This window comes from Gobius niger, assembly GCF_951799975.1.
Source record: "Gobius niger genome assembly, chromosome: 20".
Classification (NCBI taxonomy): domain Eukaryota; kingdom Metazoa; phylum Chordata; class Actinopteri; order Gobiiformes; family Gobiidae; genus Gobius; species Gobius niger.
The window spans coordinates 9,185,952-9,208,292 of NC_136871.1; the positions used below are offsets into that span (position 1 = coordinate 9,185,952).

Below are 22,341 nucleotides of genomic sequence, written 5' to 3' on the forward strand. Positions count from 1 at the left end.
CCAGACCACTTTCATTATGTGCTGTCTTAAAACGGTCAGCTACAGTCCCAGATCCGCAGCAACAACTTTCAATCCACTTCATGTGCTTCTTAATCTGCATATTCGAGTCCTTTTGGAGAGGCACAAGGCACATTGAAAGGCCCTCTACCTGATTACCTGATACCTGAACTCTCTTACCATCCCAATTCTTCACAGAGACGGGGTTTACAATATACCGAAGGAGGAAAAAATACATTCAAATCCACTGCAAAAATGAAAATCTGGTATTGTGCCTTTAAAGGGATATTTCAGGATTTTTGATATAGGGCCTCATTTCCTAGTTATCCAGAGTGTTGTTGATTTCTGGAGATTATTATATTTTTTTAAATTCATGCAGTCCTAATATTTGAAGAGTTAAGTGGTGCTAGGCTAGTGCATGTCTATGGTAACTAGTAGCCTGCATTAAAAACAGTCTGACCCAAGCACAGTGCATCTGAGGCAAATCACTTATAACACCAGACTACCCATATAAATATCTGTGTTGACTGAATAATTTTTCAAATATAACCATTTTGCATTTAAAAGAACTTATATTTGAGCAGCATCAGCTTCCTGATAGTAAGCTACGCAGCGGTGGAGTGATCTGGGAGGTTACCGGATCTACAGTTGTTTGTTTACCTGCGGCCGACATTACTACACGTGGAATTCACAAATGAGCTTTCTACAAATCGGATATGGCGACGTTTGGAGGACAACCCCATGATTTTGAAGAGGTTTTCAATGCAGGCTACTAGTTACCATAGACATGCGCTAGCCTAGCACTAGCCTAGCACCACTAAACTCTTCAAATAGAAGGACTGCATGAATAAAATCAAAAAAATATCTCCAGAAATCAACAACACTCTGGATAAGTAGGAAATTAGGCCCTATGTCAAAAATCCTGAAATATCCCTTTAATTAGAATCATGACTACAGTCTGAATGTAGCCTTTGTGGTACCAAAAATATCTTATGTCTTTACTGTGAACTATATCATGTATTTAAACACGGGGTTTAAATACATATCATCTCCCAAAGCCTTTATTTTGAAAACCCATTTGCTCTGAGCATGTTTCGCTCTTGTGACGTCCAAACGTATAACCTGGAATGTTACGCAGTGTGGCTTGAACCTTTCGAATTAGTTTGGATTGGCCTTAAAACATACAATACGGTGCCATTGCATAGGAGAGCTCATTCATTTAGCCAGTTACAGGTGCATTTGCGTCAGACCTGAACTGCATTTTCCTTTCACAGTGCACTTTCAACTGCAGCTCACGTTCAGGCACTCACTGTAAATCAAACTAAAAGCCGATTGTTTAAAATGATGTACTCGGTATCGGCCAGAAAGGGACGACCACTGTCTGCGGTAACCTGTGTCATGTACAGATTCAATGGCTTGTGTGTGACTCGAAGCCTTATACGTCTCTATGAAAAAGATTATAAAGAAGAAAAACTACTGACATTTTTGTAATTACTGGAATATATTGGATGGTTGCAGCATATTTGGAATAAATTGTATATTTTGAGAATTTTACCTGGTGCCTCCATTATTTTATATTTTCTGTCATTGCCTCAAACACATGATTATGCTTATTTCTCTGACTTCGCATGAATAATGAGAATAAACATATTATTGAAAAATATGTTGCCTTTAAATGGACGTTGTCTTGCTTACATACATTTCTAGATCTGTTATAATTCTTATAATCGGTACAAATTCTTAAACAAAAACATAACTCTTAATAAATATTTCTGAAACTCAGTGGAGAGTTACTGAACCTACTTATTAACCAGACTCATTAGCCAAAAATACTGCACCTATTGCTAAAAAAGTATTATTTACTAAAGTCAGTACTTCCGGAGTTAGCGTAGCTGCTGTGCTGTTAGCATTTATCTCCACTAACCCGGATGTACCGATTTTTACAGCAGTAGGTACAGCATTTTTGGCTAATGAGCGTGATAAATAAGTATGTTCAGCAACTCTCTGTTGAGTTTCAGAAATATTCATTGTGGTATTAATAATAATAATAATAATAATAATGCATTGGTTTTATATAGCGCTTTTCTGGACACTCAAAGACGCTTTACATTGCACTATTCATTCACTCCATACTCGGTGGTGGTAAGCTACTATTGTAGCCACAGCTGCTCTGGGGTAGACTGACGGAAGCGAGGCAACCAGTCTGCGCCATCGGCCCCTCCGACCACCACCAACCACTCACTCACTACATTCGCTAGGCTTCCTAGTGTTCCCAAACGGTCTCCCATCCAAGCACCGACCAGGCCCTTCCCTGCTTAGCTTCCAAGGTCTGACGGGATTGGGCAGAGCAAAGGCGGTATGACCAAGAGTTTTTTGTAGTTTCTCGCACATCTCGGGACCCGGAAGTAGAGCTGTGATGTCACCACTTAAAGGCACACCGCATAGAAAATTAATTTGAAATACCAGCATTTATTTGATGATAGATCACTTCATCATTGGAAAAACACCTCATAAATGTACACACAAACATGTGTTTTTGCTGTGAGCGGCTCAGCTCTCCTAAGACATGACTGTATCTTAACCGCGAGTGGGTACGTCTCCAGCTCGTCTCCATGGAGATGTGACTAAAGTCAACAGAATTTGAGATTAAAATAGGTTAGGTCCTCATCCAAATCCATTCTTTGATTATTCCTTGCAGTAATAGTATTTTTCTGTGTCGAGCTGGTCAATAGGAGCATGTTTTGTACTAATGGCAACAGTATAGTCCAAAATGTTACGCAGTGTCTCTTTAACAAAAGTATTATTGTTATGGCTGATAGTCCTTTCTACAGGCCAAAATCACGCAAATGTTTTTGAATATTGTCACTACTTATGGACACTTTTCAGAGAAAATAACTGGACCTTAGTGTATACGTGCTGACAGAGACATTGAACTTTGAGACTTTTGTTTCATGTGGATTGTCTTAGTAATGATAGATATTAGCTGAAGACAAGATAACCAGCAGTTTGACAGTTACCATAGCGATCACAATAGAATTCTCCGCTGCTGCCCTCCACCTGGATTTACCGCCCTGCCCACGGTTCGGCAATTCTGTTGTATGGACACTTCTGGCAGGGGAGAACGAGAGAAACAAGACGACACTGCACTGTTTCTCTGTGCGGACTGAAAACGGCTTTGTGTATGTGTAGTAACTGATTTTCTCTTGATGTCTGCAGATCTATGTAAGTAACAAGTACATTTCTGTTGGATTAGTGATCATGAAAACCTGGCATAGGGAGTGCAAATCATAATCCGTCCATGCAGTGTGGAATCGCCTGTCTTTTTCTTGACATCCAAAGCAACTTTAAAGCCTTCATCCATGAACTCCACAACTTGGACAAAGTCGGCTTCTTTGAACTGTCTGGAGGTCAGAGCTGGAGCACCTGCAAAAACATGGTCTTCACTATCGGGAATCTCTGGTGCCGTGTTATAAAGGTTTTATGTCAGTCTGGGCTGTTGTGTTTTCTAACCCTTTTGGATAATTATTTGTATCGAGATTAGAGAAGAGATGAACATGAACTTTGCTATAATCATCTCATATTATTCATTAGAAAGCAGTTTTTTAAAATGTGTGATTTAAAAGAGTAAAGTAAACGTGTGCCAGTAGTGCCGAGCACATGCTGCATATTTAATCTAAAGCCTTCAGACAATGAGCTGTGTGATTCTTGGACTTCCTGAAAGATAATTAAAAATCCAAACATGCTTAATAAATCATAATCTCTGCTTATGGCCTAATTGTTCGCTGACTCAATGTAGCCCGACTACAGTTGACAGTGAATAGATTAAAAAAAACTGTTTGAGGTGAAAAGTCTATCTGACAATCTCTAATTTAACACAAACCTAATAAAATGGGTTTATTAGGTGTATATACAGTAAACACATGTCTGTGACTTCACTCCTGATTCCATCTTTAATTATGCCTCTCAGGCTCAGTGTGAGGTCTCACCGAGGCGCAGGCCGCCGGGCGTCAGTGTCTGTGTACACTGGTGTATGAATTAGAGTGTGGCTGGTTCCTTTCCTGTAAAGCACTTTAGGCCTGATGAAGGTAGAAAATAATGGTCTCTATAAGTTGAGACCATAGACCACCTAAATAACAAGTGCAAGCTGAAAATGTGTGGGCATGTTGCATCTACGTTTGAAATGGCCTCTTTTGCAGTATTGGGGCTCCAAATTTGATATGTAAAAGAGAGAATGCACAAAAGACTCAAACGTTTGGTAAATGACCTTCCTGTATATTACATGTAACATGCAGCCTGCTTTTTTTTCATCATGGCCAGTGCCAGGGCCGCGACTTTAGCATATTAGCCATCATAAATGTAAATGTCCTGTTTGTTGCTGCTTCACACAGTAACAGGACACACTTCGTTATTGATGAAGAGTTTAAGAACACGTTTAAAAGAGAACATATTACCTGAGACCAGAGTGTAGCCTTTGAGTGTGGCCTTTACTGAGCAGTGCGGCCGCCATGGCCATGGCCTTGGAGTTCTTCAGGACCTGAGTGATGTACTCTTTAAACATGGGCCTGTGAACAACACCACATGTGTGAAGGATAGAGGCTGATGGGCAGTTCGTTTGTGTTTTGGAATGTGCCATATAATATAAACTGTAATGTTATAATGTTTTTAGTAGTTGCAGAGTGTCAAGTCAAATCAAACTCGTGATTTGTGGAGGGCAGAGGTGAGAACAAATGTGGTACTTTGCAAATACATTTCAGAGTGGATGTAGTCTTTAAATGGGCTACAGTGTGTTTCACCTGTTTGAGTTGAGGTAGTTGAGGTCACGAGGTCGGCGTGGTCGAAAGAAGAGGGGATGGCTTGTGCTGCTATAGTCCACTGATATGAGCCATATCCGCCAGCATGTAGGCCTTAATGTCTGTGCACAGCTGGGAAGGAACCCAGAAGGATTCATTGTGCTCCTCTTGAACATGCAGTAAAGGAGTGCATGGTGCGTGTGCACCTTCTTGACACGAGCGTAGTCGATGAGGCGGGCATAGGCGCTGGTGCCAGCGATGATGAGGCTGGGCCGGAGCAGCTTTGCCGTCTCCATCTGCTCGTAGTTTATGAGTCTTGTAGAAGGCTGCAGAGATGAGAGGGCTCAGTCAGGGTTTGGATCAAACATAAAAGAATAAACACATTTGAAAATCACAATCAAACTACATCAACACCAAAGAGCAAACGCAGCATCTACAGCACTTATGCACCTGAGATGGTGGACATACTTACTTTGATGCTTTCACACATCCTTTTTAATGCCATAAAATGTATTTTAGGGAAAGTTTCAGACAAAGGTTTCTTCAGTCTGTGATATCAGCTTAACATCAAATGCCAAGTGTTTCAGGAAGATTCCTCCATAAGGAACAAAAACAACCATTCAAAACAAAAAGAAAACAGGCAACAATAGAGGGAACTGTGAAGAAAAAGACATGCTGGTAATCTCCCATCTCTGGGACACATCTATAGCTGCCCCCTCACTCCATCACGCCGCTCTTTGCCAGGACAGAGCCAGTGGCGCTGGCCAGCCTGTCGATTTCCCATTATCCCTCTCACAGAGGGGTCCTGCCTGACCATACATCAGCAGGCCTGGACGTCCCCACTCTCCAAGATCACACTAAATGTGCTGCTTCTCTCCACACATTATTCAGTTGTTTTCTGTCGATAACATTTATTGAGCAATTTGCAATTTTACCCCAAAACCACCAAACTCAAATGTAATAACACGTTGCACAGCACAATAAGGCAACATTAGGGCGCAGACACTGTTTAGTCATTCCTGTGATTTTGATGACGATCAGACCACATTTAGTCACCAAGTGAGGCAGAAATATGAGAAACGGTGTACTTGCTTTATCTCGCCACTGTAAATAAGTAAATGTATGGTTTTTCTGATCATCAAGTTCAACATGTTTCCAAAGAAAACACCCAGCACAGACGAGCAGTTACTTTACGGCTGCAGAGTATGGATTAGCGTTAGCATTAGCAGTTGTGATCTTTGCACCTCATTTCACTTCGATCTGAGTGTGCCAAGCAAATAAACCAATACATAAAAATGAGGGTAGCCAGTAGGGGTCAAAGTACTTGATTTAATTAAAAGGTCAGACTCTACAGGTCAAACATTACTCCAATAAAAGTACAAATAAAGGCTAAGCTAAAGTACTGTATTGTCAACTGGGCGAGGTTGATTGAATGAAGTAGTCTGTGTTTTCTGTGTTTTAATGAGCGTCTCCCTCTTCCTCTTTCAAACGGCCTTCCCACACTCACAGTCAGCACATCAGGAGTGACAGGTTTGTATCCCTGCTTTGTTTGAGGAACATGATCTTTGTTTGCCGTTGCCTGAAGACGGCTGTAAAAGGTCTGCACTTACTATAATAGGTAAACGCTTTCATTGTTTGCCTTGGATAAACATTACACGAATGGTCCACGTATAGACAGAAACAGACGTGTGATTCTTTGACCATCCAGACTCTGAATGGCTGCAGTCACAGGATTCCTCGGTAAAAGGGTGGACCTGCGCCAAGCGAGTGGACATAGACGTTAACCACTCTGCCAGAAACCGCAGGGCAGTGCCATTTGAAAAGGAGGAAGTGGGAACATGGACTGATGCCAGGGGACCAACAAAAGGTTTTTCACAGTGAGGAACACTTTGGGCCCATCTGTGCCTCTGTGAAAGACATCATCACTGGTCATCATGAAGTCGATCATTTTGATTTGATTATTTTGGCAACATATTCATTTGCAGATTATTTTTAAGATGAATCGATGAATCATTTGGACGTGATGGGCGCATGGAAACGTTAATTTTTATATTTTTTTGTCCCACATAAAGCTAAAGTGGCGCCGCTTGAAGACACGTTGATGGAGTAAACTGAAAGTGGATGCTTGTAGGAGGCGCTCAGTGCTTTAAAAAGTCACTACAGCTGACGCCGCATTCCTCATTTGAAAGCTAAGAACCTCCAGAGATCAGCTACAAAGAGGTCGCGACTGGAGGCTGCACTGGTGCTGACTTGGGACTTTATCGGGGACCATAAACCGTTAAAAAGAATAGACAACTCCTCCTCACTTCTCCCCGTTTGCCATAATGACCACGCTCGAGGGGGAAACCATGGCGGATTTACAGACTCCTTAGAAACCAGGCTTTGAAGTTGTTTTTAACGTGTCTAAAGTGCAATGCATTCCAATGGGGAACTAGCGGATATATGGTGGAGCAGCCAGCGGCCATTGTCGGGGACAGGAGCTGGGTTTGAGGAAATGAGACAGAATCCTTATGCGTTTATTTCCAAAGTGGTTCAAACTATTGGATCTGGCCACGATAAAATTCTGCTTTCTGATTGGATAATTGTCCTGAGCCTCGGATAGATAATATTTATGAAAGGAAAAATGTACAGACCTCTCTTCAGACCCTCACTTTCAAAGTTCAAATAAACAAGACTAAAAAAACTGAAACAATACCACGCAAATCTGCTGAAGTAGTAGTAGTAGTAGTCGTTGTTTCTTCTTTGGTCAATAGAAACATTAAAATACATGTCACATATTTTCAGTGATCTCAGACACTAGACTATAAGAATACACGTATTTGAAGAGCTTAATGAGGCCTGACTGAAAGGGTTTAGGCTGAAGTCAAGACTTATTATGCCCTGCCCCATATACAGTTGTGACGGGTGAATGGAGCAGGTCACTAATGCTTCCAGGAAGTGACATAACTTAAAGTGCATGCTATGCAGCAGGTTAAACAACCAATTTAACAGAACACGGGTTTCAACCACGCAACAATACTGTACATAAGGGTCATCAGTGAGCACGTGTTCTGTCCTTGATAAACAACATTTTCTATCAACAATCATTAATGTTTAATACTTAATTTCCTGGCATTACCCCATCAACCTTAGTAATGATTACAAAAAATGTGAAATGCAGGGTGTGTCCTTATTCTGATCAAACTTGAGAAATACCTCATGATTCAGCTAAAATAAAGCAGACGCGAACAGCATTTTGACCTCATCTTCTCGTGATTTAAAGGTTTTGGAGGACGGAGAGGAAGAATATTAAAATCATAACCACATAAATGACCGGAGTACCTTCAGAAATGAGGAACACTTTTGGATCATTTCAGTAATTTCACATCCACTGAAGCTTGTTTCTTTTTGATGGAGTGAAATCATTCTGTGCTTGTGATTCTGGGACACGGTTAAGGAAAATCGTGTGAGTGGAGTCGCTTTTTGTAGTGATTCTGCCATTTCCTGTGAACAAATCTAATAGTGAGAGATTGCCAGTGGGTTTCTGGTCTGGTGAGAATATGCTGCCGACAACTAAAGATTGAGGAAGCTCATAGTCTCACCACAGAATGATGTTGTAAGTTTTTGATCTTGTGAACTCTTCCTCCAGTTCCACATTTATTCGAAGAAATGCACATTCAGGGGAAGAGAAGAAAGACTTCAATCGAAATAAATATATTCAGTAACGGGCTATGAGAAGACTGGGTTTGTGTTTTGGGCCACATTTCTGTTCTAGGTCAAGTACTGTATATTTGGCAGCGGAGCAACATTTTTTGTACTGGCCAAACTTCCTTATCAGTTGCAAAACAGATAACAGTCACAACTGAAGGCGGTCAGAGCGGAGCGGGAGTTGAGCAATCGTGCAACACGCAAAAATACATAAACAAGGGTTATGTTCATATTGTAGCCTACAGTTGTGAGCCTCAGTGGACCAATCGGTTAGAAGGCACCAGTACCAATCTGGTAAAAAAAATAAAAGAGGGAGCAGTAAATTGTTAGTTGTGACACATTTCTAACATCTCACTGCGTCATAGGGATGAGTTAAGAAGCATCTTTCACAACTTTCAGGAAGCATATTGTCACAGTAAGAACAACTAACTAACCAGATAGTTAAAGGTCGTGAGAGGCTTCATAATGAAACGTACAGCGCACATACAAATGTTTGGTTTGATTAGAGAGAGATAGTGAAATGTGAAAGTAAACAAGTCCCCCGCTCCCTTCCTGATTGGCTCTATGCACGCAAGTGACACGTGATTTCCGGGTGCCACTGTTCTTCCTCTATCGTTATTTTCCCAAAATGGATTAGCGACTTCTTGCACAAATCAATGAACAGTTCGAGAAAACATCACGGACGGTCAGATACCGATGAAGTCACTGGCGACGTGTTAAAAACATTACGTTGGATGTAAAGACTTGACTGCAGGAAACGTCTGTGTTCTTTTTATCTCAGAGCTAACGGCCAGGATCAAAAACACAAAAATTAAACTAAAAAGTGTTTATACTAGAGGCAGGCCCATTATAATCTTGGTGCTATTAAAATGTTTATTTATCGTTAGCCATTAGCTTCAAAAACAGAAACACCAGTGAATCCTTTTGCTCTGACGCAATGTTTGATGCTGTGACTGTGCAGCTGTAACTCACTGCCTGTGATGGAATCTAAGCTATTTATCTATTCGGACAAGACACCGTTACTAACTCATAGGGAAATAGAGCTCCACAGTCCCACCCACTCCCGGTCACGTGTCGGGGTCTGACACAACATTTTTTTAGAGTTCACTTTTCGAAAAAGTAAATAATTAAGAGTTTAACGGCACGACGCCGGCTAATCAGCTATGTGCTAACTCACGGACATGAAACATACAAGGTAATATTGTATTATTATATAATAATAATATATATATTTGTCTAAAACGTTATAAACAGCAACATTATAAAAGTTATTTAGTCTTTTCAAATATTGTTTGTTTCTTTCTTGTAAAATATCCATGCAAGTGTCGGTAGCTTGCACATAACTGATTAGCCGGCGTCGTGCCATTAAACTCTTAATAATTGACTTTTTCGAAAAGTGGAGCTCTATAACAGGACCAGGGTTGCCAGGTCTGGGCAGCCAAACCCGCCCAAAAATATCGGAAAACCGCGGAAAACCCGCGGACATACTGCGCAGCTAGAATTTTTTTTTTTCAATATTGTTTACTAGTTAACAGAGCCCAAGTGCTCCTGCGATGATGAGAAACCGCCCCTACTCCCCTCCCTTATTGAAAAAGCAGCTTACAGAGCCTTGGATTTGCCTTCGAAATAGTGATTTTGATCAATTCAACATTGATTACAGCAAGGCAAAAAAACGCGGACAGTTTTTTTCACCCGCGGACTGGCTTTAAAAACCGCCCAATTGCTGGGTTGCAGGTTCTAGAACGTGATGATGTCATCGGACCCAGCGGGGGGCAAGAGCCAGTTTTTCCTATTAATAACATTACACTTTCACAAGTCATAGCTAAAAAGAAAATATAGGAATTTAAAAAATGATCTTTAATATCAGTCACTGGGTCCAAGATCTCTCTGTACAAGACCAAAAATTTCCTCAAAAACAAAATAATTTTTCCTCTATATAATAGTATAGGCCTTTAGAACGCTGTGATGTCACCTGCAACCCAGCAATTCCGCGGTTTAACCGCGGACCTGGCAACCCTGAACAGGACAGAAAGAGCAGCAACTGCTTGTCACGTGACCGTCGCGGGCTACAGCCAATTGGACCTGGCAGGCTTGTGCACATGAAAGCTCGTCTCATTGGTCAAAGTTATGGCACAGTGGATGCTGAATGGTTACTGAGATCAGCAAAGGGAATATCATGTAATCATTTAATTTAGTATTACTTAGTCGAATTGCAGACCCAGGCTGTAAATTATAGCTACATAATGTTTTCAATTTGTAAAACTCTCACTTTTGTAATGAAAAACCGTCGGCCTACTTCGCTTGATTAACCTTTTTATCAGGTAGCATTACGCCTTTAAATGCCCCTCCCTCCCTGTGTGTACTTTGCAATGTGCGGTTGCGCGCGGCCGCTCATTGGCTGTGGGTAATAATCGGTCATCGCAGGGACCGAGAGCCCACAGGGCGCAGGGAAACATGTTTACAGCCACACACAACGCTAATTACAGCGTTTAGCCGCGACATTTCCCAACAGCCATCTCCGGATATATTACGGGAGCGCTTCGGGAAGGATGTTTCTGTGTCGCTCCGCAAAGCCACTCGGGAGGGCTTTCATAACGCATGGACCGTCTCCATTTGAAGTCCCAGCAAACAGACTGAGAAACGTCACTTTGACATTACACAAGGTGCACGTCCTGCACACAGATAGTTTTCTGTGTCCAGCCGCCTCCAAAGGACACGTAACTAATGTAAACCACGCGCGAGAAAGAGACAGGGATGCGTATTTGTACCAAAAGTGGGACTCGTCGCGCGGTTTCTTATCAGACTGGCAGCACTTGGACAGGATAGCTACGATTGCTACGTCTCTGTCTAAAAGTGGACAAAGTCAAGGCGGGAGAGGGCACATCCTTACGCCACAGCTCGGGCTTCGGGTTACGAGGAGCGCGGTCGACGGTAATGGTTGTTTTCCAGGGCTTTTTTTTAGCCGACGCCGCTCCACGGGAACCATGCTGACGAGAGCTTCTTCCACAGCCGCCGCCACAAAGCAACGCGAGGCCAGCGTGGAGCCGCGGAGCGTGACCGACAAAGGGGTAAATTAAGCCATTCAAGTCCCGTGTTTGCCTATTCCCAAAGTGGAGTCAAAGGGCGCGCGGCTACCTCCAAAAGTGTGTGTGCACAATGTGGCCATGAGCAACAAGGTGCTGTGCTGACATCATGACTGGAACTTGTGCGTAAAATAATATGAAATATGCATGGAGCTGCACGTTCAGGGGCTGCCATGTCTGCCAGCTGATCCACTGCATAAGCTACTATTCTTTTTTTTCTTTTTTTTGACACTGTTGCCATTGGAAACTAATGAGGGAAAGGGAGACAACTTGGCTGCTAACAGTGGGTTTTTCATTCCTTTCAAATCCCTGTTTCCATACCAACAAACTATTTTCTCTTCCTGAAATCTCGAATATCAACAATAAACAAGACCTGATTTTGAATCTAGATACTCTCCCTTTGTAAGTAGGTGAGGCTTTCAGTCAGTCGATCAATTATGATTATGATGGTGCTGACTCATAGTCCTACATTTTCTGTAGGCATTATGCAATTCCTGTTACGACAGGAATTGCATAATGCCTATAGAAAGTAGAAAATAAAATGGTTAGAAAATAGTTATTTTAAATGCTGTGTTCTGTGTGCTCTGTAGGATGGCCTTGTTTTCATTACACAATCCTTGATCCACGACTGCAGTTATTCTTCCTTGTTTTTGTGGATCACACATTTCACTTCACTATTCACTAATCACTTTATTTAAACATGGATTAAAAATTAAGAGGCTTAAACTTGGATTAGAGTGGCTGGTCCTCCATGTTTAGACGTGGCTCGGGTGCCCAGGATTTGCCCTGTTATGCCCCCCAGAAGAGCTGGAGGAATTGTGCGGGATGTCTCGACATCTATGCTGACCTTGGATAAAGCTGAAGGAAATGGATCAATGGGAAACCGGAGCCACTTTCATAAAGTAGCCTACATAAACTGCAGTAGAATAATGCAGACATAAATATTGCATATTGCATGTCACTGCTTTTACTCCTTACCTTGTCTGAAATGGAACCCATTGTGCAACACTGCTGTCAATGCTTTTTTAGCATTGTCATTTCCGTGTTTGGCAGGTGCTTTTTTTAATAGTGATACACGGATCAATGCATGCCTACAATATCAAAAGTCATAAAACATTGTAAACCCTGTATATTGAATTGTAGGGTGTTTGGTCTAAAATGCATAATTTTAGAAACACTATAATGATACATAATCTAGTTAAGACTCCCCTCTCAACTAAAGCTGTTCTATTCTGTCCTGTCCTCACAGTCTCCTTGTGTCCCTCTGCTTTTTGAGTGTCGCTGTGACTTTGCATGTGACTTTCTCTGTCTGCATGTGTTTTCACAGCAGTGAAAAGCTGTTATCAGACACAGCAGCGACACTGTTCCCCTGCACCACCCTCCTTGGTACTACTCCTCCCTCACATGACCCTCCCATACTGCTGCCTGCTGCTGACACTTCTGCCTGGCCGGTCCCCCCTCTGAGCGGCAGTGGCGCGCCCCCTCTCCCACTCACCCTCTCTCTATTGTCTATTGTTGGCAACCAGTGAATACAAAAAATGGCCATGGTTTCATCCAGGGAAAGGGTGCCAATTTTATTTAGACAAATTACTTCACGGGAAAAGATCTGTTTGTTTTTCTGTTTTTTCTGTGTCAGTTCATCTCACTAATTGCAGCATAATGGGAGACTGACAGAAGTAGCTGAGGCACAACAGCGGCAGTTTGTGAGGTGAAGGCGTCTATTTAAGCATTTGAATGCCATACATATAAGTCCTTTCTGTGATGGGATACTAACTCTTATTTACATGATATTGGGTATCTGCTTCCCAGAGAACATTAGCTAAGAACAGTATTGTTAGCTGCTGGGTCACCACTGGTAAATATAACACATTCTAGTTTTCAAATCCTAACCAGAATTGCAGCATTTTACTTTTTGAAATTAGAAATTATTATGCAAAAACGTGTGTTTACAATAAGTACTGTATTAAAGCAGTAAGTAACTCATGCCCCTAGAGGCCATAAGCGCCACTGCAGGTGTCGTAACATGTCGTAACAAGGGAGAGAGGGATATTGTGCATCCAATGACACAATGGAGATATTTTTTTCACTCAAACTTGGCTGTAAATACTGCTAAAGTGGTGCTAGCCCACAATTAGCCTAGCCCTTTAGCCTGTTAGCTTCTTCTTCGTGATTCCATTAGTGTGTATTGGGTCTCCGGGTTGGTGCAAGGAGAGTTACAATTATGGTTTTCTGGCCAGAGACACCAGTAGGAGATGAAAGAACCTCCAATCATCCCATTAACACTTGTGTTACCCCCAGAGGTACTATGAAAAGGATTTATTAACGTAAACAAGTTACTCAGTACAGCTTTTAAAGTGTGCAGTGAAATAATCATGTTTCTTTAGGAGCAGGCTGCATTGATATGTTCATGTATTTTGTGGCAGCTAAAAGGATGCAATGGCTTCTTGAATCAGTCCTGGTAAATTCTAAGGATTTTGAGGTTTGAACCGTTAGGTGAAAAGCAGGAAGAAGAGGAGAGACCACATGCAGGAGGGGATTTTGTTGTGGAAGTTGGTTGATGCGAAAGACATAGATGTGGACAGAAAAAAGGGGTTTGGTGGACTATAATGGCCGATAATTTGATGATGTCATTTTACCCTCAACGAATGAAATTGTTTTGTCCAGTGGTTCCTGACCATTTTTCCTTGAAGCCCTCCCTGCGCTTGCTGGCCTTATGGATCTTTCTCCTCAGGTCCTTTCTGTGCTGCCGTTACTTTTTTTGACTTTTTCTTTTTTTCATTGCTTTTTTGTGACTCTCTTGTGTCTCTTTTTCTGCATTTTTTCTTTTTTGATGCCTATTTTTTTGCTGTCACTTTTTTCATAGTGTTTTGTGGCTTTAATGTTGCGTGTTTGTAGCTTTTTTTGTCACTTTTGCGTCACATTTTTGCCGCTCCTTTTGTTCCATTTCCATCTAGTTTCTGTCGCTGTTTTGATGCTGTTTTCAAGAAGCTAAAGCCAAACTGGAGAAAATATGTTCGGTTCAGGTGGGGGTTAAGAGGTTAAGGTCTGACCCTCTGACCAGAAAAAGCTCTGAGCCCCACCTTCGAATCCCGTCTCCTGCAGGTGCACTTTGTCATTGTGTCCTTGGGCAAGACACTTCAACCACCATGCCCCCAGTGTCTGTGTACATTGTCGTGTGAATGGGTGAGTTGTTCCTTGCTGTAAAGCGCTTTGACTGCCTGGTAGATGGAAAAAAAAGCACTGTTTATATGTTGAGCCCATTTACCTGCAACACTTTCTTTATATTTTATCATGATCACGTTTAACCCCAGCCTCTTGAGCTGTAAGAGTGCTCACTTTTAACACAGCCCCCGTTTCCTGTGTTAAGCTGTTCAGCTGCTGGATATCCGCCCCCTGTCCTTTTGTGCCCGTGCTGTAAATGCAGTTACAGCTGTGTTAAAGCACTACTGTACAAGAGTGGAGCCGCTGTCACTGTGTCGACTTCATTGTGCGAGTGGGTTTATTCCTCTCCCTGTCGTCATCCGAAAGGTCACCAACACAGGGCTGTGTGCTCTGATGAGAGGGCCATTGTGGTCTACTGACAAACTGACTTCATTAAGCCCCAGAGCCGTGGGCAGATATTTTTTTAGGGGAGCGCTGAGATACAAGATTGCCCTATCTATTTAATACTGCCTGTAATGCATGAATGATCCAACAGGGGGTTCTACAGCGCCCTCAGCACCCTGGGTTCCCACAGTCTTGTTAAGCCCAGATATGAAGCTCTGAGAGGAGGTGGGAGAGTGTCTCTATTTGGGTTTAGGTCAAAGAAATAGATCAAGAGTTAAAAAAAAAAAAAGATGTCACCGTGTTGTAGAACATATTTCAAATTCTCTTTTGTTTTAATGTCCAGGATGAGCAGTCTTTAAAGGACCCCCCCTCGTCGTCTCAAGAAAAGGATTCTGGGAAACCGGAGCCGGATCCGGAGGGAGGCAAACCGAACAAGACCCAGCAGTTAAAGAAGGTCTTCAAAGAGTACGGCGCTGTGGGCGTGTCCTTCCACGTCTGCATCTCCCTCATGTCTCTGGGCATGTTCTACCTCCTCGTGTCCAGGTAAGACTCTGGGAAAAGTTTTACTCTTATAGTTGTATTCGGGGTCATTCAGCTCACCTTTGAGAAAAAAAGAACTCCAAAAAAGACGATTAGAATCATCACTAAAGCAGATTTCTATGCACCAACAAACCCTATTGTTTTTTTTTAAAGCTAAACCTATTGAAAATGCATGATCTTGCTGACCTTAATACATTAATAGTGCTGTACAAGGCCCTATATCCAGGAGTTGTTGAAACATAGGAAAAGTCAGCGTAGCCTCAGAGGAACCAGTCAATAAAGCAAAAGTTAAAACAGTCCAAAACAGTCTAAATACACTATTATTAAAAAATATAGAGATCAGGATGACTAAAAAAAGCAATTACTGAAAAGAAGAATGAATTAAATTATGACAAATAAACATAATTTGGGATTTTGTCTCATTGAAGTTTGGAAACAGGGTGAGGCATAATACATTTTTAAGGAAAAGGCCACCGTTTTTCCATACTGAGATATGTTCTTACCTGAGCTTAGACGAGTTGATGTGTACCTGTCTGGTCTTTGTGCGTGCGCTCAGTCACACAAATAGACCAAAGATGTTGTTAGCATTTGGCCTCACCTCTAAGGGGGCCAAAAGGGGGTGAATTTAGAAGCGACCAAGCTCTTCCATGTTTTCCCTATTTAAATACGGTTACGTGAGTAGTACATGTCGATGTTAGTTTGAATGAAGTCAGTTTGTTCCCCTTTATATCTAAACGGATATAAAGGGGAACTATATTGTAAGGCGTAATAATACCTTAGGAGCACCTCGACGTCCGCGGAGTAATATCTTCACTTTATCACGATATAGTTCCCCTTTTTATCCGCTTTGAAAATCGACATGTTTATTTTTGTGTGGCTATACTTGGATCGTGTAACTGCTCACGTAATGTATTTAAATAGAAAAAACGTGAAAGAGCTTGGTTGCTTCTAACTTCACCCCCGTTTGGCCCCATAGAGGAGGGGAGGAGAGGCTAAACGCTAACAACTCGTATAAGTATGGTAAGAACATGTCTCAGTATGGAAAAACGGTGACCTCTTCCTTTAACTTCAGCCTAAACCCTTTCCGTTGCATGTACATGGAATTCACCTTTTTCCGCACCGCCCGCTTTTGCCACTTTGTCTCGGCACTTCCGTTGTCCAGACACTTCCGGTCGAGCACGAAGCCCGTTCATTTAAACGGGGAACGAGGGAAAATGTTCTCCGCTCAAATCTGATGTTTAGTCGATTGATTTGTGTAAAATGGCCAATGTTCATTTGCACCAACATGTCAACACTGCACTGACTTTGTTTTCGTGTAGTGACCGATTTTATTTGGACTTCTCCAGTCCCATGTTAACAGATAGGATAAAAGGGGCGGGCACAATTAATGGCGGCGCCCACGCGAACGTCCGGAATAAGGTGAATAATGAAAACCAATAACAAAACAAAAAACCTTCTTAGGTGCAGATTGTTTGTAGACACAAGAATGGGTTTGTTTTGACCAAGAAGCACAGTCAGCATTTCAGAGAAGAAGGACTTAATTGTTAGTGTACACAAACAATTGAGCTGTGTTGATCAAATGCAGCCTCAAGCTCAAATAAAAAAACAATTTATTTGAGCTTGAGCCACACTGTAGCTCTTTTATATGATCTAGATTTGTTAGGAGTAAATTTATATGTTAAAATATTACTACCCCACTGCAAATGCATTCCTGAAGAAGGCTTTCATTCATGTCTCCAGCTTTCAATATAATCACATGTGGTCATTTGTAGATAATTCTGATTAGTTTGAGATGCTTTTAAGTCGTGTTAATTTTCTGTCTGACGATACACATTTGCACACATTCCTTTCACTGGGGGCCGCTGTGAAAGGCCATAAGCTCGGCGTCTAACAGCAGCACACTGTTTTCTGGATTTGTGCCAGACTGTTTGGACCACAGGGTCTTGGCACAAACTCTCTGACAGGTTTCTCTTATAGCCGATAACGACCCTTGAACTGAAAGGGGACTCGACCACAAGCATTATACCTGGTCCACCACAGAGCCGGGACGTGCGGCTCACTAATACAGCACAGTCAGCCTGCAGATGGAGCATTATATTTAGCTGACTGCTATTGGCATTTAGCTGAGTGTGCTGCTCATTAGTGCTGGAGCCGGTAATGTGTGACAAGGGAGCCACATCTCATAGGTATATATTTTATAGTGTCTCTATGCAATTCCATAACATTATTAGTTTATTGTTACAAACTGAACTGTTTAGTTTGCAAAAAGCATCCCTATGGAAATGAAAGATCCTGACTGCTAGATGACGTATGGATTTACTATATTTCCTTTCTATATAAAGTGGTAATCGAAATATTCTAGGTTGTCGTATGCACAGCTGGGATTTGAACATTGTCAGAGTTTAGGCCTGTCTTTTATCCTCATGAAGACTGAAGATTTTAGCTGCATAAAATAAAATTGAAACACAATCCAATCCACTTTATTTGTATGGCACATTAAACAACATGAAAGTTCCAAAGTGGTAATAAAACAATAAATAAACACAATGAAAAGAAATGGTCTAATTCAAATCAAGAAAGTAATGAAACTATACAATACATACAAGCAAACAATAAAATAAGTAACAACTAAAAGTAGTACAATAAAATAAAAGACACTAGGGCCATAAAAGTCCTGACTCTGAGGAAACCCCTCCCTGCCGTTCTCAGGGCCCGAGACGATTCATATGGCTCTATCAGGGCATTATAATCTTCTGTTCAATTTTATTTGTAATTCCTGCAAGTTTGACAATTAAATCCTCCTGACCCTCCATGCCTACAGTAGTTGAAGGTAAAGTGGCTGAAGTAAAGAATATAAAGGTATTCAGAATAAACGTGATAAAGAGATGAAATGAAAAAGGCAGAGGTGACCCCAGATGACCCCAGTCAGACTGCAGTCACAATTTTCTGGACGTACTTGACCAACATAAAGAAAACACTCGACTTCAGTGAGGACTCAACTCGTGACTTGAAGCCCCTGACTTTCTGTGACATCATATTATATATTAATTTGAGTGTAACTGCTCAAAGACAACAGAGGTCAGTGCTTGGAATCCGCACCAGTGTTAATTTCGTCGACTAAAATATTTAGTCTTAATTTTAGTCAAAGTGATATTTTTGACGACTAAAATTGGACTAAAACTAAATTAAAACTTTCTCATGAGACTAAAACTATGACTAAAATGTCCAGATATTTTAGTCGACTAAAATAAGACTAAATAAAAATGAAAAGGAGAGACTAAAATCAACCAAACTTCTATTGACCGTCTGAAAAAGCCTCATGTCATTTAAATTCACTGCCAAATGAACATGTCTGAGCTTTATTCATGTGGAAGCAGCTCCATGAAGCAGAGGAACAAGATTAAATATGATTATAATGAATATTATAAGTATAAGTCGACTAAATTAGTCTTCATTTTAGTCGACTAAATTGACATGCAATTTTAGTCGACTAAAACTAGACAAAAATTGAAAAGTTTTTTTGGACTAAATCTTGACTAAAATTAAATTACATTTTAGTCAAAAGACTAAGACTAAAACTAGAATAAAATATGTTGTCAAAATTAACACTGACCAGCACAACAACAGACTGTACGGCGCGGGCAGCTTCCAGGAGTACGACATGAAAGCGATCAGAGCTGGATTCATTGACGAGTCTGCCAGGTCAGTGTTTTGACCTGAAATATGTTAATGCCAGCTGTAGTTTGTGTGAGAGTCTGTGTGAGAGTCTGTGTGAGGCGTATCAGCAGGCGATGCAAAGCACAGTGACTCATTTACAACATGTGCGATGCAAAACCCTTTCCTATCTCCTATCTCAGCTGATCACAAACACAGGTGTCAGCATAAAACTTTGTGCAGCATTTCGTGGCTATTTCAAGCAGCCACACAGAGCTCGGCGACGGAAAGACTGAAGGCGGTGAAGAACTTTGAGCAGGGGCGAATCATAGCACACAGGAGCACTGTAAGCTTCCACTAATAAAGAAACTGTCAATGATGGTTACATATTGTCTATTGTTTGTCTAAGGTTAAGATTAAACATATTTTGAATGAAAGTATTAATAGTCCCACAGTGAACATTAGGCCTAATTCTGAGTAAAACATAATTTGACTTGACTGCTCAAAAGTTTTGACTTGACTTGACCCCAAGGACCAAATGACTTGGACTTGACTTGCACAAAGGGATATTTCAGGATTTTTGACATAGGGCCTCATTTCCTAGTTATCCAGAGTGTTGTTGATATCTGGAGATATATATATATATATATATTTTTAAATCCATGCAGTCCTTATATTTGAAGAGTTTTGCAGCGCTAGGCTAGTGCAAGGCTAGCACATTAGCCTGCATTAAAAACAGTCTGACTCACTCCACAGTGCACCTGAGGCAAATCACTAAATAAATGTCTGTGTCGATAGAATATTTTTAACCATTTTGCATTTAAATAACTTATATTTGAGCAGCATCAGCTTCGTGGTGGAGTGATCTGCTAGAAAATAGTCCCTCAAAAAGCGATAATTCATGTGACGCAAGGTCAGTTTTATATATCATCAGTTATATATATTCTATTGACATAGATATTTATATCATTAGTCTGTCGTCATAAGTGATTTGCCTCAGGTGCACTGTGGAGCGGGTCAGACTGTTTTAAAGGGAGGCTAGCTGATACTGTCGAAATGCGCTAGCCTAGCACAAGCCTAGCGCCACGAAACTCTTCAAATATAAGGACTGCATGAATAGAAAAATCTCCAGGAATCAACAACACTCTGGATAACTAGGAACTGAGGCCCTATGTCAAACAACCTGAAATATCCCTTTAAGTGACTTTCTCAAGCAAAAGTTTCCAAAAAGCTGAACATGCCTGGCTCTTTTGACACAAACAGACGTTGTTAATGGTGAAACAATATCCTGGCAGCCATAGGAGAAACGTCTCCCTCTGGTGGACCACAGTGCACATTACTAACTCCTCACATCTGTTCACAGTGGGATCGACATGGCGGCGCTGCTCTGTAAACTGGGCTTCAGTGAGACTGTGGTCAGGTCCAAGATGGCTGCCGGGACCAGCACCTTCGTCTTGGCATATGCCATCCACAAGCTGTTTGCCCCGGTCCGAATCAGCATCACCCTGGTGTCTGTGCCTCTCATCGTCCGCCATTTTAGGAAGATCGGACTGTTTAAACCTCCACCACCTACACCTTAGCAGCTCTAAAGGTTTACTGACATGAAAAGCGCACAGAGACTTCAAAGATGTGTTTTGGTTTGTTTAAGTTGCTTTATATCAAACGTATCTGACATAATTCTGTCCAATTCAAGCTACTGTTTCTTAAGGTTAAGGAGTTATATTTTCATTGAGTATAAGGTTCATTCAGCTCATTCAATGCATTATTGTGAGTTTTAAAACTGGCATTGCATTTTAACACTAATGGTCTTGAATTTGTGAAAATACTTTGCAAATCTTGTCGGACCTGAGCATTTCTGTTCACTTGAATGTGTTTTTAATAATTGGATAATGCCTTTGTGATTTGTGTGGGTTGATCTAGGCCAGTGATAACAGCTGTAATTCATTGGTATTTCATTCAGGTTAAACTATATTTTTGTGGGTTTCAAAGGAGACATATCTTGCAGAATTAACTTTTAACCTCATAACTTTCCCTCAACATGAAGGCAAACCGTGCTTCATTCACACAGTTAATGTTACCCTTCTGAAGTGCTGTTAAAGCCGATAATCCAGCTGCAATAGTGTTTTTATCTGCAAAAAACAAAGCATATCAATGTTTTTAATTGATAGTATGATTATATATTCATAAAAAGTAAAAAAAAATGATTGCAGGAAATGCAAACATTACTGGATGGCCCTTCCCTTATGCCTCATACTTAGGAGTGTGACAATATATCAATTTTCCGATATATCACGATATTTTCCGGAGCGATACGATACCAATACTTTTTATTCCGATATCGATCCTGTAGATGACCTCATGCATATTAATGAAGCAGCAGTGCTCCTCTGTTTTCACAGCCAATTGACTTTGAGTATAACTTCAAATCATAGCAACGCCGCCCAAGAAGTGACTTCCTGTTTCGATCCAGCACGCCAAAATAAAAGCACCGTCTTACTCATTAGTTCAGCAGTTCATTTCAGCTTTCTTTCTGCCTAACTATTAAAAGACAAAACACTTAAAATGTCTGTATTTAATTATAGTCTTGAAATGTTGCAATTACCTGCTGAACTAATCAATGAGATGAGAAGTGTGCTTTTATTTTGGCGTGCTGGATCGAAAACAGGAAGTCACTTCGTTGTTATGATTTGAAGTTATGCACAGAGCCAATAATGATCAAGAATTCAGTCAGGACAGGAGAGGTCAGCGCTACAATTTTAGACACTTGGACCAAACACTCACACAAATATATTACTTTTAGTGATAATCTAAAATAAATAGGGTTGATTTATCCCTTTTGAAATAGGACTGTGGTTTCTAGTTTATTTAAATGTAAATGAAGTCACTGACAGCTCCATAGACCCATCTTTTGTGTGTAAGTCAGGGATCATTTATTTACACAGAAAATGAGGTACAGAGCACATGGATTTTTTTTTTTAAATGTATGTGTAGTAAATTAAAATAATCCTGATGTATCGTATGTTATTTTTGTGGAATATATCGAT

At 41.0% G+C, this 22,341-nt stretch overlaps 1 protein-coding gene across 1 annotated transcript; it reads left to right on the forward strand.

The window, feature by feature from the left end:
• Positions 1-10,882: 10,882 nt before the first annotated feature.
• On the forward strand, positions 10,883-21,817 carry fam210b (family with sequence similarity 210 member B). The gene is made up of 3 exons (XM_079579334.1): positions 10,883-11,542; positions 15,447-15,646; positions 20,661-21,817. The coding sequence occupies exons 1-3, from the start codon at positions 11,024-11,026 to the stop codon at positions 20,875-20,877; spliced, it is 936 nt and encodes a 311-aa protein (XP_079435460.1). The 5' UTR covers positions 10,883-11,023; the 3' UTR covers positions 20,878-21,817.
• The last annotated feature ends 524 nt before the right edge of the window (positions 21,818-22,341 follow it).